The sequence below is a fragment of the Globicephala melas genome, chromosome 15 (genome assembly GCF_963455315.2).
Source record: "Globicephala melas chromosome 15, mGloMel1.2, whole genome shotgun sequence".
In the NCBI taxonomy this organism is placed as follows: Eukaryota; Metazoa; Chordata; class Mammalia; order Artiodactyla; family Delphinidae; genus Globicephala; species Globicephala melas.
In genome coordinates, this window is record NC_083328.1 from 50,715,154 (window position 1) to 50,741,761 (window position 26,608).

Sequence of the window (26,608 nt, forward strand, 5' to 3'; positions counted from 1 at the left end):
TTCTAACTTAGTATTGTGCATGCCTCGAGTTCGGGTATTGATTGTGGCCACCCAATTGAGAAGGGGAATTACAGCCTACTTATTCTCTTGTGGCTCTCACATTTCTGAAATGCTATAACTAACAGCTGCTACCCCTTGCAAGTCATGAAAGGAAAGGGAACCAAGACTCTGACCTTCTTAACACTATTGGCAATAGCTTCCTTGTGACCCAAGTCGTCTGCAGAAAGTTCATTTCCATATTTGTATTCAGGGTGAGCTTCTTCTTCTTGCTCAGCTGTGTGAAAGACAAAAGGAAAATCCATGAAGCCAACTTACCACCAAGGGGTCAGGCCTCCTCCATAATCTTGGGTAAAATATAAGCACTTCTAGAGAGGAAGGAAGCTAAATGAAAATGGGAACATTTAAATAAGCAATTTTTTTTCAAATAAAACTCTCACTAAACTCTTACCTACTCAAGGTCAAGGAACATATCTTGTTACTTCTCCTGCATCTAGCATGACTTTTTAAATTGAATATAGCTGATTTACATTGTGTTAGTTTCAGGTGTATAGCAAAGTGATTCGTTATATATATATATTTTTTCTGATTATTTTCCATTATACGTTATTACAAGATATCAGATATTGTTCTTGTGTTACACAGTAAATCATTGTTAGCATGGTTTTTACATGATTGATGCTTAACAAATTTTTCTTAAGTGAATGATTACTTCCTTTCCAGTATACTAACCTTAAAAATTAAAGCCTCAAACACCTCAGGAAGAACTGTGACTCATAACAGGGTATTTTGATCCTCTATGACACCCAGAGGAAAAAAAAAAAGATATAAGAGAAGGAAAGTACATTTGATAATTCTGAAAAAGAGTCAAAAATGTCCACTTGAATTTTATGGGCATAATAACTTGTGGCCGGGAGTGGTGTGATATAAAAAAGATAGAGCTTGGAAGGACTTACTGCTCTCCTAAATCATTTGCCAAATCTGGCTGCGGTTTAAAAGACTCTGAAATCATTCATTGGGCTCATGGTGGGAAGGGAGCAGGAAGTGGGTGCTAAGTCAAGCTGGTGACCCAGGAGCCTGGCCTGGCTATATAGGGAGGCACAGATGCCATCACCCGGCCCACCAGTCCAGGAAATTATAAGAACCCTGGTATCCACCCAAGGCTGTAGGTGGAAAAAGGATTGCCTGTTGGAAAATTAGGCACATGCTGGTGTGAGATCTGTATTCCCATGATGCCCATCCTGCAGGGGCTCCCAGGAATTTGCCTAAAAACTAGCCAGAATCAGGAGACACCCACAGGCCACAGGACAAGGCCAACACAAATCCACACTGTCACTATACTGGGCATGAGGGACCTTTACTATTAAAAAAAAAAAAACAGTGAAAATATTTCTGAGGGAGGTGAACAGACCCATAAGAATTAGACATTTTTTGTTTTAAGTATGTTTCAAAGGTGGAAAGGAGAATTCAAGAACAGGAGTAAATGAAAAACTTTCACAGATTCTAAGGTGCATTTTTTCCCCGCATTGTAATATATCTAATATGGCAATGTATCCTTTAATCGATGGCATTTTACGATTCACTGGAAGCAGTTTTCTTTCTTAGTCAATAAAATAGTAGTGCCTTTCAACTGACGGTGTCTTAGATTCAGAATTTTAGATTGCTTTTTGCACAGTGCTATTCCCGGGAAGGGATAAAGGTAAGGGAAACGAGTCAGACACCCTCCTCTTCTGGAACTGATATTCTGATGAGGGGGTATTCTGGAGGCAGATGATTTTTTTTTAAGTAGGTCATATAGGCCTTGGGCAAGAAAAAAGGATTTGAGAAGCTGAAAGAGGTCTTAAAAGAATCTAGTCCAGTGTCTTCATTTAAAGGAAATAGATTCACAAATATGATTTGAATTGTCTGAGGTCACAGAGTTAGAATAGGGACCTAGATTTCTCAGGCTTCTAGCCCAATGCTGTTAATGTGACACTGGGTTTTCATGACCTACAGTCTGTAACCAAGATTTTGAAACCTCCCACCATCACTACTGAATTTCAATTTTATATCTAGTCTAACCTGCTTAGCCAGATATAAACTACTTGAATTTCCAGGGGTATATCCCATAGTAGGGGGAGAGACTTAGTAACTGTTTTAAAAGGGTTGTATGACTAAAGGTTAGCATCTCCTGAGTGTGTATGTATGCATAGACACACCCACAACCACACACAATGTTGCTATTCTCCACTGTTTGTCTGAATCTACATCCAGCCTAATGACTGGGCACACACTTCCACTGACTGAGAGCCTTTTCTATTTTCTACAGCCTCCAGGCAGGCCTGCCCTCTTGAACTATGCTTGGTTTCCTCTTGCCTGCTGTGTTGAAGTATTTAAATGAGAGACTCTAGTCATTCAGGTATAGTAGGATCATACTGTGATAGCAGGGTAATTACAGCCAACTGGCTGACCAGAGCTGAAGTCAAGTATGACTGAGGAAACGTGAGACTCACATATGTAACTGGTATAGCAGAAACCTCTATGGCCTTAGAGAGAAATTCAGGTGCATATGAACCCATATATTTCTGTTAGAACAATCAAAATTTTATCTCAAACATTTTGGAATAACATGGGAATCACTAGAGGCAAATTTATTTTGTCTATAGGAATAATTAGCATTTGCATAAAAGTTGGGAAAGTACCCTTAAGGACAAGTAAGTGGAATCCTGCTGACCCCTCATTTTAGATTAATGTGTGTGTGTTCAGGAAACTTCACATTTTTGACTCACATCATTTATATATTTTTTCCTTTTTATAAAGAAAAATATTTTACCAATGATTTTGCATATTTATGTTCGCTTTATATTCCTATACATTAGAAGGACAATATTGTAAGGTACAGAAGGTCTTGACCCTGGAGTCAAGGCAATTCTGGGATTGAATCTTAGTAACATTGCTCACCAGCTGTGGGATTGCATGTAACATATGTTACCACTCTAAGCTTCAGTTTCCTCATCTGAAAAATTAGTATAATAATACTTATTTCTTTAGCTGCATAAAGATTAGATGAGGAATTGATGTAAAGTACCTAATCCACAGTTGGTACAAAAATCGTAGTTATTATTATTATGATTTTTCTTAATGTATTCCATTATTCTTCAGTTTATTTTACTGGATTAGAGTATCTAGTAACACCTTACATGTGTATCATTATCATCTATGAAACTTAACCTAAGTTAAGGGACAGTTTTTATATAATATTCAGTCTTTCAAATTTTAGAAGTATTTTATTGATCTTTTGAAATACTGCGTTGGCCAAATTTCCATAGGATGTTATGGAAAAACCTGAATGAACTTCTTGGCCAACTCAGTATATTCCTTTCAAGATTTTATTCTTAAATCTTGTTTGGGTTTATTATTTGCAAAAACTGTGAAATAATATAATAAGCAATGTGGCAGACTGTATTTTCCAAAGACAGCCGCAATAATATCAGCTTCCCACTGATTCTTCTACAACGTGATCTTGCCTCTCACCCACCCCCTGGAATGTGGGTGGGCCCTAACTAAGACTGCTTGGATGAATAGAATATAGAGGAAGTGATGATGTGCCAGTTCCAAGCACGGCTCTTAAACAGTTTAGCAGCTTCTGTTTTCTGCCTGTTGGAGCACTGGCTCTCAGGACGCTCTGTCAAGGATCTTGGCCACCATGATGTGAAAAGCCCAAGCCACTTGGGGAGGCCACATGGGGGTGCTTGTGTCAGCTGAGCTCCCAAAAGCCAGCCAGCATCAACCGTCAGCCACGAGTGAGCCATCTCAAGACACCTGGCCCAGTGGAACCTTCAGATGACTCTAGCCCCTGATGTCATCTGCCGGCAACCGCATGAGAAACCAAAGGGAGAGCCCTCAACCTGAGCCCAGGTGACCCACAGAACTAGGAGAGATAATAATAAAGTGTTTTGGGGTGGTTTGTTACACAGTAATAGATAACCACAACAGGCATTGATTAAATACTGCCAGGTATCTCTGGCCTCCCAGACCCTCCCTGATGTATAAAACATATGGAAGTAAGTCATGTTCCCAGGCAACATAAATCATTCATAAAGTCTCTTCCATAGTCAGGAGTCTTTATTAAGGGGTTGTGAATACGAATCGTTGATTCTCACAGCTTTTAGGTTTTTACCTATAATGTCAAACTTTCCTAAAATCTACTCTTCTATTTCAGATGTTTATATGAAAAACAGAGTTTCTACAAATGTTTCTAAATTACTTAGCCCCAAGACACTATCTAAATTCAAGGCACTAACCAATAGACACTCAATGTATGTCCAAACTATTCTGTTAATCAACTCTCATGTCATTTTGTTAATCAATTCTCATGATACATAATGAACAAATAATTTTCTAAAAACATTCCAAATCTTTCAAATGACCCATGTAAAACCAAAGATTATGGTAGTGGCTATATGGCCAAAGTAAAAATAGAAGCTAATAACAAATATTAAAATATTTTGAGCAAGGCTGCCTTTGCAAAAAATATCTACCTGTAAATACAGATACAGGCAATTCTGGTGAGCTGGTTATTTGAAGGAATTTGAACTTGAAAGTTTAATTCTGGCTTTGAGTTTCTAGTTCACTATAAGTGCACACAAACCAAGCATTTACTGAGGGTCTCTATCCAGGTTCCTTCCCTTTTAACTCGCCTTACTGCTGTCATCAGTAACAGCACTGATGTTCAGGTTTTGTTTATGGGAAAGAACTGCAGAAATGTTCTTTTTATTCCAAGCCCGACCTTCTACAGCAAGTGCTTCAAGGATTCTCTGGCTGTGAGTTTCTGCTGAATAGCTGAACGCACAACAGGAAAGGAGATGACTAAGCTACTAAAATCTAGTGTGCAGGTAAATTCTAAGCCATACTATTTGGAAAAATACCCCAAAATAACAAAAGATTAAGGTTGGTACATGTACCTGACTATTAGGAATTAGAATGTTGTGTTATATAAAAGGGTCCACTGAGACAAATTCATCTTTTTCTTATTTTAAAAAGTATTTTTTTGTGATGTATAAATTTAAAACATCCAACTCACCACTTTCTATTTCCTCTTCATTGTCATCCTCTAAGATGTTCACTGGGGCAGCGGATTCTCCTGCTTCCATCATACTTTTCAAAGCTTCAAGCTGTTCTGTTATTAAAAATAAACAAGAAGGAGATGGAGACAGGTGTTGGATCACTTATAAAATAGGTTTGAAGATCAACATGGAGAAGGAAATGAAAAGGGAAGGGAAACCTATTGTCGAGGCTCAGCCACGGCCACTGTCTCCCCAGTCCTGGTGGCCTCGAGTCCTTAAGGCAAGTACAACAACCCTATTATCTATACACACTGAGCCACTATTGGAACGTGAGGGCAATGCCCCATATGCTGGTCACCAGCTTGAGAAGTCACAGCTCAGTCCCTGTGAAGGATCTGAAGCTTGATAACGAAAGCCCAGAATTTGGAGCATCTGGCACAGAGCAAGGTTTATGGACTGTTATGGTGAAGTGACAGAATAGAGACTGAAAAAGCTTCAAGAAAAAACATTTTTCTTTTATTAGTCGTGAACACATATAAAAGATGTCTACCAGCCAGCATTAAGAACATTGTTGGGGGGCTTCTCTGGTGGCACCATGGTTAAGAATCTGCCTGCCGATGCAGGGGACACGGGTTTGAGCCCTGGTCCGGGAAGATCCCACATGCCGTGGAGCAGCTAGGCCCGTGCGCCACAACTACTGAGCCCGCGTGCTGCAACTACTGAAGTCCACGCACCTAGAGCCTGTGCTCCTCGACAAGAGAAGCCACCGCAATGAGAAGCCCACACACTGCAATGAAGAATAGCCTCTGCTCGCTGCAACTAGAGAAAGCCCGAGCGCAACACCGAAGACCCAATGCAGCCAAAAAAAAAAAAAAGAATATCGCTGGGAAACAGGCACTCTTCATATATTATAGTGAGGGTATAAACTGATACAACTTTTCTGAAAGTCAGTATAACAAGATACATATGATATAAAATGTGTACATGCTTTGGCCAACCAACTCTAATTGTACCAAGGAGAAGGCTGCATGAATGTACAAAATGAACACCCAAACATGTTTACCATTGTTGTTCTCATAGCAATGAAAATCCATCAACTTGGATCTGTTTAAATTACACTATGTGCCACATAATAAATTCTGTATAGTGTTTCATACACTAGAATCAAAAAAAAATTTTATACATAAGAATTAAAATTAGTATGTAGACTTATATCCTACTGGATATGAGTATACTTCATTGGTTGAATTAAAAATGACTAAAAATCAGTATATTTAACATGATCCCAGTTTTGTTAAAAATGCGTGTATATGTTAAAAGTGTACATGTGTACATGTGTCTCTAATACATGTATATGTGTGTAAAATATATAATTTAGTGCTATTTTATTATATTTTTCTTTGCTGTTTTCATTTTCCTATAGCATTATTGCTTTTGCAATAAACATAAACGAGCTAAAATAGTTAAAAATTTTAATTTAGAATAACCAAGGGGAAAACCACAATGCAATCATACCAATATTTGATGCTATTCGTTCACTGAACTAAGAGATTTGTTGGAAGAAAATATTTTCAAAGAAAATGTTCTGGGAAAACACAGTGGGGGCAATGTCTAGATAAAATCATCTCCCCCCACCCCCCGACCACACACACATTCACACTCGCGTATTACCTAGGATCCCTAGATATGTATATATCACAGGGAAAAGTGCAAAGGGAAGCTTTTAAAGAAGGCTTTAGAGTGTATAAAATGATAAAGTGCTAGTTCCTTATACCTGACAAATTCTAAAATGCTTCTTTTGCTTTCTTCTCATCTTTCCTTGGGACTCCTCCAAATTCTGATCTATGAATATATGAATATGTTTTCCCACTGCAGGAAGGGGTTGATGTGGAACCTAAACTTGAATAAAAATGTGGCAACTTTGCTCTGCACAGTATATAGAACATCACCACTAGACCTGCTTTCCCCCCAATCCGTGGTGTTAAAGTATATTTCATTCTAGATAGCTGAATTGTCTCAACATGCAAGATACGTATGCTTCTGCCATAGATGAGTGTATTTGACTTACTTTTTTCAACCTCAGATTTCAGCCGTTTATTTTTGATGAGTATTTTTCTTTTGAGGTCATTTGGGGATGGCAAAGGCCTGCCTGGTTCCAGCTAGAGACAAAGAGAAAAGGCTGAATTCACGACAGGGTTGTACTTCTCCCTTCTCATTCCCAGCCCAGAATGAGCAGAAGGCCAACCAACATCCACTAGATGGCAGTCTGCACAGTTTTACACTTTCATTCTGCAACCCAAACTAGCCTGAGCTTTGCCTTACACTAAGGCAGCAAATTTGGCATCCACAGGGTCTCTAGAGCTTTGCAGAGCTACTCCACCTTCCCCAGGGAGTGGGGTCTGACCTACAGTGGTCTTGGGGAAAGGGGTCCAGCTCAACCCCAGACCTTGCCGCCTTTAAGTACCTGGTAAAGTACAAGAGGTGATGGGGTCAGCTGGGGTCAGAGGTGCCCTCCCAGGCAAAGTCAAGAGGCTCCTGAGCCCCCCCAAGTGTTGGGCTGTACAGTAAGCTGGTCTGCTCAGTAGGGTGATCCATCTTCAATGCTTGGGATTGTGGCTTTGTGGGTTCAATAAGAGAATTAAGAAGGAAGTGGTCCTAATTATTGAAATCTGACCTCTACTATGGTTTCATTGGCTTGGATTAATGTCTGCAAAGGGGATGTTCCTTTATTTGATTACTTCTGATCCACAGAACTGTGTTGTATCCAGTCATCCATTCCCCATCCCCCCACCATCCATCTATATACCCACCTACCCTTCCACGTGTCCACTCATTTTCCAAACTAATTTTTATACTATCTGTACACGCAAGGCACCGTGCCTTCCTATGTCAGTCCTGACTCAAATGAAACCCTCTGCCGAAATTCTGCTCCTTTTGGGAAGCCTGCTGTAACCAGTACACTCCAAGTGATCTCTTCTGCACCTGGATATTGGCAATAAATATTCACCACACTAAAGCCCATCTGTTTTAGTTACGGTTTTACATTTGTATACTGTGCCCTCCTTCCAGGACTGAAAGTTCCGTAGTTCAGATCTTAATCTCATTTATATTGCCTATACCTCCCATAATCTCTCATGTATGTGCACATCACAAAGAATGCAGAGATCTTTCCGTAAAAGCCAGCACCTTAGTCTAACAAAGAAAATAAAACAAACAAAGGGCCTAGGTAAAAAATAAAATAAAATAAAGCAAGCATGTTTCTTAGTTTAGGTTCCCTTAGAATCAGTCTGAGACAAAGAGGAAAGTACCAGTAATTTATCTGGGGGGCAGCTCCAGGGAACTCCAGCAGAGGAGTAGGAAAGTGAGAAAAAGAAGACAGGCAGCCATGAAGGGTGTGCTATCAGGCAAGTTGTCACTGTGGACGGGAGCATGATCCCACTGGGGAACTTGGGGGGACAGTGGGGACCATGTGCCCGGAGTCATCCCGCCTGAGGAATGAGGGAACACGGGGCGGGGGTTGGTAATTTTCTGGTACTTCTGGACTGACTTTCCTGTGTGCACAGAGCTCCAGGGACCAGAGCGTCCCCCCAGCAGTAGCTGCAGGTGCTGGCGGTGGAGACCAGGTCGGTGTGCAGGGAAGCAGGAAGCACTGCCAGGATGTGGGCGGGGCCCCTGCAGCCAAAGCTTCAGCAGGCTGAAAATATCCTCCTATATCTTTTTTCAGTTCCCAAAGATGTACTTCTACAAAACTCACTGTTGAACTACCTGATGTGTTCCCAGGTAGCACGGAGCACCTTCCCCCTTTAGTCATGGCGATGTTCTATTGCTGCTTCGGGCTACTGTGTTTGGGCCTATTAGCTGCTCATCAACAGTGGGGCAAAATATTTCAGTACTGTAGAGGGTTTCATACTTTCTTTCACTCCAGTAGCTTTCGTGTTACTCCCAACATCTTGGGAGAGTGGATCTTAACCACTTGGGGGTTATGGATCCTGGTAAAAATCTGATGAACTCTCTGGAATGACTGTATTCAAAACAGCAAACTGTATGCAGTTAGAATGAGTTCACAGACCCCACAAAGCCTATCTATGGGGAACAGGTTAAAAATTCTTTGTTTGATGAAGGAATTAGTAGGTGTAAAAATGAAGCTCGAAATCGTGCATATAACATTGCCCAAGAGTTTATTTTGGACTTAGGAGCTTGAACTTCTGGCTTGTGACTTGATCCAGGGAACTTCCCATAGCAACAGGCTCCCGTGGGTGCGGAACCCTGGCTGCACATTTGATTTACCTGGAGAGCACTTAAAAAACACCAGGATCTGGCTGAACTCGAATCAATTTCAGAATCTCTGAGTGGGGCTGTGGCAGAGGTATGTTTCACGGTTCCCCCAGGCGATTCTAACCTGTCACTGAACTTGACAATGATCACCAACTCTAGACTCCTGGCCAGTGCGCACTTTGTGAAATTTTAGGACAGAGGTCTCAGAAGCCATAGAGACCCCATGATCTTCTGAATAAAACTGAGCCAGATGTTTACTTTATGCCTCTCTCTACACACCCCTCTGAAGCACAATGGAAGCTTTCCATACCAACGAATTGAAATACACATGAAGATCTTTAACATTAGTCCTCCAGAACTACTTGGCCCTTCAGAAATGAATTTCAAAACAAATCCATTCATGTTAGAAATATGGTTTGCTAAAAATACATACTGGATGTGATTCAAGTGCTTGTTTCAACAGGAGATCTCCAAATAGATCTTCGCAATATTTGGACATCTTGTACTGTTGATATTTGCTAGAGGGAAAGAACCAACATTTGTAAATTCAAACATCCATTAACTGTCCAGAATAAGAATAAGAAACATCCATTCCTAGCGATTAAAAACTCTCACTCTGCAAAATGTTTGATTGTCCTCTTGATGCTAATGGGTTAACTGGTGTAGTTTTAAAAGAAGTCGATTCTTCCCCCAAACTAAGAGTTGGTAAGCAGAGTAAAAAGTGTCTTTCAAGTTCATCAAGTCTGACTACAAACATACTGCCAAGTCTTCCAACTCAATGGAACATTGAGCAAGGTGTCCTGCTCTCTGAACTTTTGTTTAGAGGAAGCATTTCTAAAACACATTAACATGACTTTTTTTTTTCTTTTCTTTTGTGGAAGTGTTGATAGGTAGTGGTTTGAGTTTCTTCTCTTTTTTTTTTCCCCCATAAGACTATGTGTACTTACCACTTCACAAAAGAAACTATTCGGTTATTCAAAAAGATGTAGAGCAGGGGTGGGGAATGGGGATTAGGAAACAACACTTAGAGACTTGGAGTAGAATGAATCATTATACCTGCAGTGATTTTCAAAGGAGAGAATTACAGGATATTCAGATGTGACAAATGCAGTTTCCTTGATGGCTTGAATAACATCCTTGAAAGATAAAGAGTGTTAATGAGAGAGGAGAGAAAAAAAATTAAGGTACCTGAAACCAATTGGAGACTATTAATTTGAGCTTTTCAGAAAGTCAGTTTTGGCAATTAAAACCTGGAGAACCCATTTACTGCTACAGACTGAGTCCCCTGTGGTTAGACCCAGGCACAGTTCATGGTTAATGACACTTTTTTTCAAAGCTACTTTTACTTCTCCAAAATTAGGGTGCTAGTAACTGACAAGACATTTCACCTAAATGGCAGTGCAGTTCCTTGCTTGATAATCTGCCAAGATGGGTTCAGAGCTCACCTTTCTCACTGAGGAGCAGGTGAGATTTCTGCACGGAGATTTTCACAGCAGACCCCTCTCCTTCCCCTCTCGCCTCGAGGAGAAATGTGTTGGTAAAAACCTCAGGACTGTTAGAAGCTTTTATTGACTTTCCTCTGCCTTTTCGCACCAGAGTTGGGCTACATTTCATTAATTCAATGAAGACTCCTGTGAATTGATGTGACATTTGCAATATCCCTTGTTTTGTATCACCCTGGTAGTTAACCATGGGGCAAGTCCCATCATTCTGTTAGTTGGGAAAATATTTGACAATAGCTATCTAGGGAAGTCCATTGGAAAGAGTAATGGCCTAGGTTAGACAATCTTGGAGTATTTTACTGAGCATTCTTATGGCTCAGGTGGTCCTTTAGCTATTCTTGCTTGAAGTTTCTTCTCAGGCAAAAATGCCTTGAGTCACTTCCCAAGTGACCTTGATTATCCACTTGAATTGACCTAGAATTACTCCTTTAGGAGAATCTTGGCTCTGCCCATGGTTTCTTCTTTGCTCACCTCCAAGCTGAGAGGGAAGAACTTCCTTTTGAGCTTCAGCTTCCCTATTAGGCTCCTTAATTCTATGAAAAAAGATGTCAACCCTTGCTGTCAGTTTGGTGGCTATGCAAACTCATGGCTTCCCACTTGAACATACTCTTGGTACTTCTCAGGAAATGTAAACTTGAATTGATTGATGTTCAAAACTCACCAACATCTTGGCTAAGAGAAGTGATATGCATGGAGGGTCACGGGTCTAGGGTCTAGGTGTCTGTTTTTAAAAACACTCTTGGTGGGACTTCCCTGGTGGCACAGTGGTTAAGAATCTGCCTGCCAATGCAGGAGACACAGATTCAATCCCTGGTCCAGGAAGATCCCACATGCCACAGAGCAGCTACGCCCATGCACCGCAACTACTGAGCCTGTGCTCTAGAGCCTGTGAGCCACAACTACTGAAGCCCACGTGCCTAGAGCTTGTGCTCCGCAACAAGAGAAGCCACCGCAATGAGAAGCCTGTGCACCGCAACAAAGAGTAGCCCCCACTCGCTGCATAGAGAAAGCCTGCACGTAGCAACAAAGACCCAATGCAGCCAAAAATAAGTAAATAAAACAAATAAATCTATTAAAAAACAAAACAAAACAACCCCAGTGATTTTCCACATGTTGGCAGAGTTGAGAACCATTGATCCAGAGGCTGAAATAACTCTCCTGAGTTATACGAAACTGACAGAGGTTGACGTACTTGACATATTGTCCAACCACAGAATTTCATTTTTTCACTTGTCTTTTGGCAGGACATCACTGGAGCATATTGAGGAACTTGCTAAGAAACCAACCTTCAAATTGTACATAGAGATCACCAAAAGGCCATGACTGAAATCCAGTTTATAAAAGTGTAGATTACATTCTGTGAGGATCTTACGGGGGGCGACTTCTATCTGGTGTCAGTACTGGGGAATAACTGTGCTTCTCTGGACTAACTACTCTGTATGTATTTTACAAATCCTGTGAATTATCATGTTTCTCTCCTTGCACTGAATTCAAAAAAGTCTGGAGCCCAATTTGTGGTATGGCTTGAAAGTTTATAGGATCTCTTGACAAGCATTCATTAAACTCTAATCTCACTATCTTACTTTCTTACCCATATAGGCACTATTTATAATCTATTTTATTTCCTGTATTCTATTTATCTTTTTATTCCACTTTGAAAGTCCTTCAGAAAAAATGCAAAGTAAGTAAGCACAAAAATAGATAAGAAAATGAAAGACTGTTTTTAAAGTAAGTGGAACAAGGGAGGTTCTGCCGGAGAAATCTCATTATATGGCACTATCACCATTTGAAAGCAGAAAAAGTAGCATGAAGGAAATATTAAGTAGAGAAAACATTTTTCTTGACTTTCTCTGAAAAACTGGAAGAATGGAATATAAAGGTAAGATGCTTGAGAAGATGAATAATTTGTTTTCTCCACTCTGTTTCCACAATAGTTTGGAAAAGGCAATGGTGAGGTAATTTTAAAACTTACCTTGGAACCCTCCTACACTGTGGTTGGGAATGTAAATTGGTGCAGTCACTATGGAAAACAGTATAGAGGTCCCTTAAAAAGCTAAAAATAGAGCTACCATATTATCCAGCAATATCACTCCTGGGTATATATCCGGAAAAAATTCCAATTCAAAAAGATACATACACCCCAATGTTCATAGCAGCACTATTAACAATAACCAAGACATGGAAGCAACCTAAATGTCCATCGACAGAGAAATGGATAAAGAAGATGTGGTACATATATACACAATGGAATACTACTCAGCCATAAAAAAGAATGAAATCACACCACTTGCAGCAACATGGATGGACCTAGAGATTATCATACTGAATGAAGTAGGTCAGAAAGAGCAAGACAAATACCACATGATATCACTTATATGTGGAATCTAAAATATGACACAAATGAACTTATTTATGAAACAGTTTTTCTATGTCTGTGAGTCTGTTTCTAACAGTTACCAAAGGGGAAAGGGGGTGGGGAGGGATAAATTAGGAGGTTGGAACTAGCAGATATAAACTACTATATATAAAATAAACAACAAGGTCCTACTGTATGGCATAGGGAACTATATTTAATATCCTATAATAAACCATAATGCAAAAGAATATGAAAAAGAATATGTATATATATGTATAACTGATCACTTTGCTGTACAGCAGAAACGAATACAACATTGTAAATCAACTATACTTCAATTAAAAGAAAAAAGAAACACTTACCTTAAAAAGGATATCTGTGCACATTGCTTTTCCATGAGTTATTATTGGTTCTTGGTCCTCACCTTTTCCATCCCAACAGTCAAGTTCAACACATCTAGGAACATTGTGATTTACCAATATTAAACCTTTACAATAAAATAGTGTGTGTACAAATGAAAAGACATCAGAATAATTTGTTTTCTATAGAAGTAGAAAATGGAATGAAGGAAGTAACACGATTATTTTTTGGAGGATGCAGGTTAAAATTGCACCAGATTGGTGTCATCAAAAAGGGACTGTCAGAGATTAAGAGAGAAAAGAGATGTAACAAGCAGTGAGGTTCTGGATGAAATCCTAGTTGTGACAAAGCTGTAATAAAGGACAATTTGAGGACAACTGGGAAAATTTAGATATGGGCTGGGTTTTATAGGATGTTAAAGAATACTGTAAAAATTTTGTAGGTGGGATGATGTTACTTTGGCCATAAATTAAAATGTTCTCATTGTTTCAGTGACTCATATTTAAGCATTCAGAAACAGATGTAGTGATGTAGTTAAAGTCCTTTAACATATTTCCATACACACAGAAAACAGTGAGTTGAAAAATTAAGTATTGGTCATCGACAATCAAGAAACCAATCATAATGTAACTACATTTCTTATTTTTCACTTTCTGCATTTTTACCATATTTTAAACCTCAAATATTTTCCTATTTCTGTAAAATTAAAGCCATTTAAAATAATCTTTATGATCTGAGAATGAAATTTTAGAACTTTGAACATTAAGTAAAGCTAAATTTGCAAGTGTCTATGACCAACAGGAAACTTAGCATGACTTCTTAAAATATGCTATCTTTTTGGTAATGTTGGGGGAATATTTTAAATTTACAGTAAAAAAAAAAAAACATCTTTTGACCCATAGGAGGACTCTAGACCTTCTGGAACAGATACCAATTTTCCTTTCTCAAGGTTAAATGGCCATCGTAATCCATTAAAGAGAAAGACAAATGTCCTTTTCACTCTGAATGCTACTTCCTATTTTTCAGAGAAAACTAAATTCAATTGAAGAGCATCAAATCCAAAGAAGAAACAGTGTCTTGAGTTTCTGACCTGCAACCAGCCAGGAGGACCTGTCTGTACATTTCTACTGAAGACTTCCCACCAAACTGTCTGCCAGTGAGATAGGTGTTGTGGGAAGAGCTGATGAAGTAGTGAGCCAGAGGGTGGTCCATTTCTTGGTAAAGCTCTAGGCGATCTAGGAAGACTGGGGCATTTTCATCTGACATCAGGTATCTGCAAAACCCATCACTTGATATTTGGCCTGGGGGGAAAAGGAATATCATGGTAGACTTATGGCTCTGAAGATGCACATCTCATGTTTTATTTATGACATTTGAGGCAACTTAAACAGGAGGAGTAAAAACTTCTTCATAGTCTCTTTCCCAAGAACTTTCGCCTTTCAGAACTTGAACGAAGTACCCGCATTGCATAAGTAATCTAATGCTTTCCACAAATAGGAGGCATCTGCTTTCACATCCATGATGGCAAAACAATCAGTTCCCTAAGTTCAAAAGTGCAGCACCAGGAGCCAGATTGGAGAAGGGATGAGTGGCCTCTCTGGATTCAAATAATTCCATTTTCCTATTTCATCTAAAAAATAGGATATGGGACCAGTGAGATGAGTATTCAGTGGTCATTGAAACGTGATCCCAAGAGCCACCACTCATCTCAATCACACCTTTGTGACATGGGACAGGGCCGGTGTCAATATTTCTGCATCTTCTCCTACCCTGTCAACCATCAACAGTTTCAGCTTCTTGCATTTACTTAAGCATTTCCAAGTTACAAGCTGGTTTCAAGCTTACAGAAAAGTACAGATAATAGCAGGATAAACAGCTATACCACAGCCTTGTTAGATCTTAACCTTTTCCTTTATTTGCTTTACATTTTTTAAAGAAATGCATAATTACAGATGCCCATGAAGCACCCTGTGTGCCCCACCTCAACTCCATTCAATTCCATCTTTTTATTCCTAGGTAGACAGCCAATAATCTAGTTTTTGTGTTTAACATTCCCAAAGTGGTTCTGTAACTTTATATGCATTTATCCAAAAAGTAGGTAGTTTTGACTATTTTAAAATTTATATAAAAGTTACCCCATTATTTGCATTTGCAGCTTGCCATTTTTTCTGTTTTCTTGTGACTTATCTAGTTAATATAAGTAGCTCTTGTCCATTTATTTTTCACTGAGTAATGTATAGTAGAAGTATGCAGTGTGTAGAGTGTAAAGTAGTCCATATGTGAATATACCACAATTCATTATCCATCATTCTGTTGATGGATATTTAGGTCATTCTATTTATAACTAAACGAACTGCAGTAAAAATTTGTGTGTCTATCTCCTTGGACACATACATTTATACTTTCCCAGGCACTGTGGTAGATGCAGGATAGAAGAAACAGACAAGCCCTACCTTCATGAAACTCATATACTATGGGTGAGAGAACAAATAAATTAAAAAATAAATATAATGTTATGAAAATGCTAGAAGGAAACAGAAAGCAGGGTAGGAAAGCAATCAAGAATGACCAGGATGCTGTGTTTGCTATGTGGCCAGCAAAAGTCCTTCTGACGAGGTCACATTCATGCATGGGGAGCAAGCCCCATGCACCCCTGGGGCTGCCCCATCCTAGACAGAAAGGTCAGCAAGTGCAGAGACCATGTGATGGAGGGGAAAGTAGCTAGAAATGAAGAATCCAAATCCAAATCTACATCGGTTGGACTTTAGTCTTCACTAAGTACTTTGGATCTTATTCTGAGTGTGCTGGGAAGTCTTTGGAGCATTTTGAAGAGTGGAAGAACATAATTAGATTTGATTTTAAAAGGTTTACTATGACTGCTGTGTGGTACATAAATCATAGGGCATTGAGGAAAGGAGAAGACTAGTTAGAAGTCAGCTGGCCTCATCTAGGGAGAGATGATGTAGGATCTGATAGTCCAGTAAGTGTGGAGACGGTGAGAAGTGATTTATTTTCAGGATAGATCTTGCAGGTTTTGTTGATGGATCAGAGATGATGTGAAAGAATAAACAAGTCAAGGATGATTCCAAGAGTTTTGGCATGAAAAGCTGGGTGAGTCATGGTACCATTTTCTAGGCTGGGAAAGGGACAGGTCTGTGGATGGGGACAATCAAAGCATATTATGTGTGTGTGTGTGTATATATATATTTGAAATGTCCACTCAGCATCCAAATGGAGAGGTCTACTATACAGGTCTGTAGTTTAAGAGACAGATTAGGAGTGGAGAGTTTAATCTGAAAGTCATGTGTGTATAGAAGAAACTTAAAGCCATTGGCTTGGATGAGCTCATTCAAGGAGTGAGGATAGAAGGAGCAGAGATCTGAGGACTGAGCAGGGCCACACTGACACCAGACTCGGGAAAGACATGGGACATTCTCTAGGGTACATACTTGGAAGTAAAGAGGCTGGGCTGTAGGAGAGGCATATTTTCCACTTTATTATTGACAAAATATTCATCAAGGTGGTTGTTTGTACCCATTTACACACTCAGCATAGTTGATAAGAATGCCTTTGGCACCACATTCTCACCCATACTTGATAATGACAGACTTTAACATTTCTGTCATATGTGAAATGGTGAAGCTATGCTTTTTAGATGTGTCAGTGGTACTTTCATAGACTTTTAGGACCTGGGAGGAACTTATACATAATAAGACACACCTCTATCATAACATTTATCACACCACCAAGGCACTACTGAGTCATAGGTCTTTCTCCTTCAGTAGATCACAACCGCCTTATTTCATTTTGAATCCCCAGCACCTAGCACAGTGCTTGGCTGTGCCTGTAAGGATTGAAAGCAGGCGACAGAAATACTAGCTGAATGACTGCATGAACGCCACCATCTTACAAGCAGGGAAACTGAGGTCTAGGAATACAGTTCCTTGCTCAAGGTCACACAGCAACAGGGGATGCAACAAAAATCACATCACCTCCCACCACTGCAAAGTACTAGATTTTCTGCCAAGCCACTCCTCCCTTCACTTAAATCACATGCCATGTGGACTTAATTATGATACTCAGGATATTGATAAAGAGGTAAGTAATGAAGCAGTCTTTCTGAAAATAGATATTTGAGACCCTAGCAGAAAAGTGTAAATGTATGACTATAACCAAGGGAAAACTCTGTTGGGCTTGGAAAAATATCAGGGGTAAGGCCACATGGTATGGTGGGCCAGGCATGCATGTAAATGGGTTCTATGTGGGTCCAGAGAACGTATAAATCTTTCAGCCACACTCACTGAGGTACAAAAAAAAAAGAACCTCTATTCTAAAGAGGAGAAAACTGAGGCCATGATACTCATGGGCAGATGGGACAGAAAGAACTTAACCTAGATCTCCCTTCACTCTCCACCGAGACATAAGGCCAGAGACTCCAGATCAGGTATCTCCTGGCACTCCCTGGAGATACTCTATCAGCATCATCGCTCCCATCCTTTGCAGGTGTTTCTCATGGCTATAGAACCAATCTTAACTTTCCTCTCCATACTTTTCCTTTGTTAAATGTTGGAATGAACAACACATTGTTTCCAAAGTTTCACTGAAAGAGGCAAATGGTCAAAAACCCCAACAATTTGCTAAATTGATTCCTATTTAATTTCATGTCAATTGCATTTATCTTCCATACCAGAGGTCAAATGATGAGTAAAAAGACTCTTTAAATCGCGTATTAAATTTAGTTAGCTTGCAAAACTAAAGGGAGAAGAAGAAGGTGTCAATTTTGATAGCAAATGCCATTGTTTTCATAGATGGTGAACAGAGACTATAATTGGCATTTTTACATTTTAAGCACTATGCGATACTAAAGATAAGAAAGTACATAGGGAAAATATCACTATAGTTTAATAATAAATTTATCATTACACTTCAGGCAGCACGAACAAATTTTGGTGTAAGGTAAAATTTATACTTAGAGCAAGGAAAAAAAAAAAGTCAGTCAGTTATCAATCCTTGCCTCTAGAGAGCCCCAAAGCATTTAAAGATACCTTTAACTAAAAATTCAAGGACTTTAAACGTTGCATATGTCCTTGATTTTTTTAAACAAAGAAAAATTCTCTCTGTTTACACTTTTCTTACCTTTTTTCTTCAAGTCTTCATCAGGCTCATACATCTCAATGATCTGCATTGCCCTTTTAGTATCATAAAATGGGAATAAAATTTCATTCAATCGAGGATCTCGTTGATGCTATGATGAGAAAATAACTCCATTTAGGCTGACATTCACCCTTGGGCCAGTACACATCACTGAAGTATGTAATTTCTAATATAAGATATATCTAGAATATCATGTTTACAGTTACAAAGAGAAGATTTCACTATTTTCCTGCCTTTCTTCCTAAAATAGACTTCAGAAACGTCCAATTTTGCTAGTAGTATTTTATTGGTTCCCCTCACTGAACTGATGAGGGAGAAAACAGAAGATACTTTCTTTCTTCAAAAGTTGACGGACAGAGAAAACGGTATGGCATTGCCATACCACAGGCAAGACATTTGGCATAAGTGCTTATAAAAAGTGAGAGCAAAAATCTTTAAAAAAAAAAAAGGATAAACAAAAGCAAAAATTCAAAAAAACCTCAAATATATAACATACTCATTTAAATGCCAAACCAAAAACAACAATAACAAAAAACCCCTCCAAAACCCTAAAGTTAGACAGGCAAATATCATTTTATTTTCATTATGTCTTTCTACATGAATAAAAGATTTCTTGGGAACTGTAAACTTCATTCTCTTGAATCAATATTTATCAAAATGAATCCATTGTAATAGTTGAAAATTAATCAGCACAGGGATATTTACAAGCTCTAAACAATATGAAAATTTGTGTTTAAATATCAGTAGTTCAGAAATTCTATTTCACTATGAAATCTAACTTGGTTTGCCCCGAGGAAATTCTCTGGGCAGAAAGTACATAAATAATTTGGAGGTTGGTGATGTCATTCTTTTCAAATCAGCACCTATAGGCTCCTGGTGCTATGTTATATGAGGCACCAGGAGCAAAACTATTTCTGCAGTTCTGTCATCCTAACTTTACAGCAGTGATGAAAAAAGTCCAACTTACTGACTCAGCTACAATCGTGTGTGTGTGTCTATCTGACTATCTTTCTGTACCTAGAGGTAGTGGGTCTATTAAACTTCCTTATTGTTTGTGGTAGATTAGAGGACCAAACACTGCATCCCTGGTCATCCATCAGATAAATAAATAAAGGAAACTTCAATGGAATAATGGCATATAAGCAGATGTGAGCAAAACTTGGTCAGTACGTAGGACACCGGCAACAACTCTTTACCCAAATATATGCACAGACTTTGAAAAGCACTATTGAAAAAGTATTGAAGAAACAATTGTTAAAAGTTCATATGGATCTCCCTTCCCCATTTGTTTTGAAATGATCATTTGAAGAGTGGGGCACACAGAATGAATGCCTTTGGCCAACAGAACACTTGATGTAATTTCCTAAAGCACTTGTGGCCTAGCCTGCTCTGATGCTCCCACCTCCCACCGAGTTAAGAGTGTTAACTCCTAAGGAATCAATATCTCTTTGTCAATTTATCCCAATGAAGCATGCTTCTGTTGGAATCTAAGAAATTACGGCTCACAAAAGCTCACATCCATGCGTGTGCTAGAGCAGAAACTGTTACATGAGCAACAGGCCTTGAGACCACAAAGAAAAGTCCTGGGGTATGCAGAGAGATGGTGCAGTGGACCACGGAACGCCAAGCAGGTGAAGGCATGCTACAAGACATCTTGTTTAGGGAATGGATGCTGTCATGCAACTCCAGAGCCCCTACCCAAGGGAATGACAAGCAGAGCTCTCTGGTGAGAAAGCATTGTTTTCAAAACAAACAAACAAACAGTACATTTTCTAGGCACTTTCCTTTTCAGTCTCCTTAAATAATACCATGGAAGAAGATGGATGTGGCAGGAAAAGGGCCTTTTGAGACCCCACTGCAGTTATGTTCATGGTTGGCCACTATACTAATAAGGTTTTCTTCCTTATTATAATTAAGTCTTTTAATTTAAAGGTATGCTTTTGGTAAGTGTTCTGGACTCATGGAGATCATGGGGCAAATCCATATGAATTTAAAAGTGAGAGAAAGAAGAGACTCAGCTAAAGAAGAAAGAGGCAAAGTTGGGAAAGGAAGAGAGGGAATCCAGGTATTCTTAGGTGCTTTTTATGTACAGAGGTATGTGGGTTCTAACCTGGTGCCCCCTGTAGTGTGGCCTGTGGATGGCAGCAGTGGCATCATCCTCACCTGGGAGCTTGTTAGAAATGCACATTCTTGGGCCCCACTCCAAATTTACCAAACCTGACTCTCTGGGGTAGAACCCATGAATCTGTATTTTTACAAGCTTCTCAGGTGATTCTGATGTGCTCAAATTTAAGAAGAACTACTCTAATATGTAAAGGTTTGCATTTCAATATATTTGCATATCCGTAAAAAAAAAGTACCTAAGTTCTGCAAAGGATAGAAGAATGCTAAATGTTTGAGGTGTCCTCCCAATTAACCCCCATCAAAATTTATCAGAGGGCATGATATTCACTAGAAGAACATCCCCCTATCAGAAGCAATAGCCAGGAAAACTGAGTACATAAAATGGATGTATCATAATCCCCTATTCTACATTTGCAGCAAATAAGCATTAAGAGAAGACAATATGAAATTTCACTTGTCTTTACATCTGCTCCACCAGATACCTTAACCTTTTACTTTCCTGAAAATGCTCACGTTTCAAAAAGGAAGCACAGTGTAATCTGGATAACCCAAAGGCAAGGAAAAAATGGTAAAACTTGTATTGAGTCACAAAAATATAATTTTATATGAGAAAGCAAAGAGGAGAAAGATCATTTCCACATAATCTCAGAGTAATAAGGTTGCAGAGGATTTCCACATGGAAATAAGGACAGTGGGGCAAATGCTTCACACCTCTGAGGGAGAGACCATGGGTTTTCAGTTGGAATTTGGGGTAGCAATGTACCGAGGGCATCCACCCCGTGATGTCCAGGGCTTTGTAAAATACGATACTGAACAGCTTCCGAAAATAGTTCACAGAACTGTGCCCAAGTGACCAAGAAGATAATGAACACGCCTCCTTTATTATGTCCTTACTTTTATTGAGAAAAGACTTCAACTGGCTTCAATCCAAGCAGCACTGGGAGAGAGATGTTGATATAAATAATATTCAAAAGAGATATAAAAAGATAAGGGAATAATTGGTAACGTTTATAGCACCAAATACTTCCATCTCTCTCTTTGCTCATGCATTACAGAATAAAGATATTGTAAATGGAGGGCTTCCCTGGTGGCGCAGTGGTTGAGAATCTGCCTGCTAATGCAGGGGACACGGGTTCGAGCCCTGGTCTGGGAAGATCCCACATGCTGCGGAGCAACTAGGCCCGTGAGCCACAAATACTGAGCCTGCGTGTCTGGAGCCTGTGCTCCACACAGGAGAGGCCACGATAGTGAGAGGCCCGTGCACCGCGATGAAGAGTCGCCCCCGCTTGCCGCAACTAGAGAAAGACCTCACACAGAAACGAAGACCCAACACAGCCAAAAATAATAAATAAATAAATAAATATATAAAATTTAAAAAAAATCCTTAAAAAAAAGAATAAAGATATTGTAAATGGAAAGCAATCTTGAGCCCTTTATTACATTCTTTCAACTGCAAAATAAAATAACAAATCAGGTTTAGCTCTAATGTGATCCTATGACATATGTGAGGCAGGCGGAAAGATTACCAGCAACAAGAAAATAAAGCTAATTCTTGATTGTTGCAGTTATCTAAAATCTCTGCCTCTCTTTCTTAATTTGATCTCTTTCTCCAGCTCTTCACGCATCTCTCAATTCTGCCCGCCCTCAGTTGCTGTCGCCTTTGTAAGAAGTCATATGGAGAATGAAGGCAAAACTAAAATCAATTTAGCTTCTCATTAGGAACAGGGAAAGAGAGGTGAAACTAACTGAAGCCAAGAAGCTTTAATTAGCCCTGATACGTAGAGAACTGAGTTGGTGGCAGTATCCAACCATGTGCCAGCTCATACTGACGACCCCCACCAGCTCTCCTGGACTCCAGTTTGCTATTTCCATAATATAGGCAAAGAAAGTTTCCCTCAACCCACTGGATGGGACCAAGAGACATAGCTGTGGCAAATTTTAGATCCGAGTGGAGGATTTCCATGACTAAATTCATTATGGAGAATAATAGGTTTATGCTGCTCTCACATTCTTTCCATTCACACTAGGCATTCCAAGGAGGAATCCAGCACTTCACAAACTCTAATGTGCAGACAAATCACCTGGAGATAATGTTAAATGCAGATTCCAACTCAGCAGTTCTGGGTGGGACCTGAGATTCTGCATTTCTAACAAGCTCCCTGGTGATGCCGAGGCTGCTGGTCCCCAGATCACACTCTGGGGAGCAATGAACACGGACATACGAGAAGCAAATGAGGAGCAGATCTAAAGCTACTAGTGAAAAGCTAGTAAGTGGTGATGGCATGGGTAGAGAGCAGGTGGTACAAACCCCTACACGGCGACCAAGGCAGTAAATGATAGTCTCTCCTCACCTTCCAAATTCCTGGAGATACACATTAGTATACTGAACAGAAAATTTCATATAAGGAATAAAGGGATTTACAAGCTGGAAGGTGGTGGGTGGCAGCATGGCTTTTGCTAATATAAATGGCATTTTTTTCCTGTTACCTATTCTAATTGATGAATGCTAGTATATGTGTGTGTATTGATTTTTCTTTGTTGATCACTTATTTGGTTACCTTGTTGAACTCTCTATCTGTTCAAAGGGTTTTTCAGTTGATAGCTTTTGATATTCAGGTTACATAATCATCATCTGCAAATAATGAATAGGGCCTTGTCCTTTTGTGTTCCTGGGATTCATTTATTTTTTCTTGTCTAATTGTATGATCCAGGTCTTCTAATACAATGTTGAATTCCAGCTTTTTGAGACTATGTGGCTAAGGCATTTTGAAAATGTTTAGGTCTAAGCTTTTCAAGTCAGAGACCCTTACATTCCAATGCCTGCTCCCTTCCTGAGTGAACTCTGTCTCCTTTCATTATGGGTTTTGACGGTGCTCTGCCCAAGGGGTGCTTTCGACTTTGGAGCAATGAGAGGGACAATGGTAGGACTCAAAAGGGAGGGTGCAAGGCGGTGGCAGAACGTTCTCTAAGTTTGACAGCCTTCTTCAAGGAGACATTCAGATTTCTGTCTAGTTCTTCCAGCTGAGTTCACTAGGACAGAAAAGGAAGAGATTCAGGGCAGACACTTTGATTAAAAATAAAGGCTGTATACTTTCCTGGACTGTCTTGTAGTTTCTGTGACCTAAAGAAATCTAGAATCACACTGATTCCATGAGTCCCACCCCCCCCCAAATTAAAGGTGCCACCTTACTGTTAATGAGAAGCCAAACAGAAGGAAACATAAGTAAATGAACACTATTGGCCAGTGTAATAGTGATAGATAAAAGCTTACCAAAGAGTAAGTATTTTGCAAAAGAATTTGGATGTCAGAGCCAGAAAGTGTGGGTGATCATACCTTTTAAAAATTAAATTTTTTGTCCAAGACTCATAAGAACAAGAGTAGTTATCGGGTAGGTCTACAGAAACCACCCATAAAAGGAAAGGCGTGAGATAAGCACCCATGAATGCAGCACCTATTCTGAGGACTTCAGAACTGTTTCCTCATTTGAACAGTAGAATGCATATTAAGTCTCTGTCATGTTTAATAGATGGCTGGGTACCAGCTTCATCCCAGAGCACCCAAGAGGCCTTTTTCTAGGCGAACTGATGAGGTGGTACATCTTCTCTCCACTAAAGCGTCTTCCCTCTTTAGTAGAAAGCAAGATTTTTGCTCATCTCACCAAAACGTAAGGTGACCAATGACCCAAAGTACATGAAGAAGCTGAGGGAGATAACACAATACATTTTTTAAAAGAAGCAGAAGATGGGGAAAGGGTTAAGGAGGCAAAGCAAGGCAACTTAACTTCCAAGCAACGGTGGCGTAAGAATGTGGATAGTATCTGGGTAAAGATTATGAACATAGTATTCGCATGACCAAAAACTAGTGGAGTGAAAAACTTGAAATGTTTTCAAGTAAAATAAATATTGCAATGTGCTGAAAGGATTATTTAAAAGTGGAGGCATCTGCCCTGCTATATGGGGGAACTTTTATCTCCTGCATCGGTGCTTCTAGGCTCTGTTTACCATAGCTTCTCAAGTGCAATCCTACAAATTGGGAGCTACTGAGCCCTGACAGGGAAGAAAAGAGAAGCCCTTTGGCAAAGATGTGATCTGTGTCTGCAAACTGGCAAATCACAGCCTACCTGTGGTTTTTTCTTGAGGCAATACCTCATATCTGGCATGATACTGCCTTTCCTAACATTTTCTCTTTATAAGGTATAATGGCTAACATCAATTGTTTTGAAACAAAAATATACTGTCCATTCCTCACTTAAAGTCTTCTTAGTATTAATGTGTTTGTTAGACAAAAAGTGAGTTTCCCTTTTTGGATTAACAAGAGCTTCAATGGGTTTCACTGAAGAGAAAACACTTTTTTGAACGTGCAGAGGAAAAAAGAAGTTAATTTTAGTTGTAATAAAAACTGCAACCTTTACGTGTTCTGAAATATCTTTCTCTTGGGCTTAAGCAAACTTTGTCAATCAGTTTTGGTTGTTAAGTGAATCATGTTCTAAAATTAGCTCTGAGCTTGTTATAAAAATAAAAAGGAAAAATTTAACCTGCCATCTCATTGGCCTAATATGCACTATATTTTCACCCAGGAACTCCATGTTGTGCTTGTTGTCCAAATATTCTATTCGAACCTACATATTTTTCTTACATGCAATCCATTAAAAGACAAAAATAAAGCTTTTCTAGTCCATGCAAAGGTATGAGGAAAAGTTAGCAATGGAGAATCCAACTATAGTGTGGTAAACTCAATCCATTCTCTTTCTATTTCTTATAAGTAAATAGAAAAAAATAAGTACCTTAAATATCACCTTGCAAAAACATAGACACATATAATTAAATGAATATATTATCAAATTCACACGCACACACAGAACCGGAGCTACACATCACAGCAAGAAACCAGCAAAAAAGCAGTGTGCAAAGCCAATGAGGAAGTGCATGGACACACGAAGGCAGCAGCTGATTTTTGCACCTGGTAAAGCCATCATGGAAAGATCAGCAGGTCAGAAGCAAAGCGAATGAAGGTGTAGGATGCAGGCATGCAATGAGGATGCTGGAGGAGGGCAAGCCACTGCACACAGACTGATGGAGTTAATGTATGAAAAAGCTTACTTCATTTAGAAAGCTCACTAATTGGTCTACCGTTAAATAATCAGTTTTGTCTCCATTGCTGAAAAGAAATTTATTAGAAAAAGTAAGTTTTGGTATATGATGCTACAGGAGGTACGATTTACATGTTGACATTTGTTGATGATAATTCTACACTTATTTTCTAACCCTGAAGTAGTGGTGAACTCTTAAAATGGCCAGAGACTGTTTGTAAGGGGGAAAAAAAATAACCCAACAACAACAACAAAGGAAAGAAATCATTCCCACTAGCTTACAGAAAATGTCTGCAATCCCTCTTTTGCATTATCCACAGGCATTATTATAAAAACAACATGTAAGTCATCCATTTGAAATAATTGGAATGAATGGACTTTTCAACAACATAATAACATTCCAAATCGAATCTTGTTAGTTCACATAACGGGTTAATACCTAAAGGAGCAAGTTAACATTGTAGGTAGTTAGTAAAGCCAATGCAGGGAGGGGAGGGGGGGAAGTTCCAGGTGCTACAAGTAACTTACGTAAAAGTTTCTCAAAAAATCAGAGCAAACTTTTACACCAAATAAACTAAGGGGTGAAAATGTAACCCTGACTAGATATTCCTAGATACTATCAGCATACTATTTGAAAATATTAGGACAAAAATGTTTTTGAAATCTAAAAATACAAGGATAACATTGATGTGACACTTTCTCATA

The 26,608-nt window shown here is 39.3% G+C and overlaps 1 protein-coding gene across 7 annotated transcripts in view; it reads right to left on the minus strand.

The window, feature by feature from the left end:
• Positions 1 to 26,608, minus strand: part of PLCB4 (phospholipase C beta 4) — a 421,043-nt gene that overhangs the window by 69,473 nt on the left and 324,962 nt on the right. For all 7 annotated transcript variants that reach the window (XM_030872577.3, XM_060284138.2, XM_060284144.2 and 4 more), the window contains 9 exons: positions 25,914 to 25,971; positions 18,672 to 18,780; positions 14,626 to 14,836; positions 13,538 to 13,631; positions 10,374 to 10,453; positions 9,751 to 9,835; positions 7,111 to 7,201; positions 5,060 to 5,155; positions 174 to 274 (listed from right to left, as the gene is read on the minus strand). In XM_030872577.3, the coding sequence (XP_030728437.1) occupies positions 174 to 274; positions 5,060 to 5,155; positions 7,111 to 7,201; positions 9,751 to 9,835; positions 10,374 to 10,453; positions 13,538 to 13,631; positions 14,626 to 14,836; positions 18,672 to 18,780; positions 25,914 to 25,971 (925 nt within the window). The remainder of the gene's footprint in view (positions 1 to 173; positions 275 to 5,059; positions 5,156 to 7,110; positions 7,202 to 9,750; positions 9,836 to 10,373; positions 10,454 to 13,537; positions 13,632 to 14,625; positions 14,837 to 18,671; positions 18,781 to 25,913; positions 25,972 to 26,608) is intronic.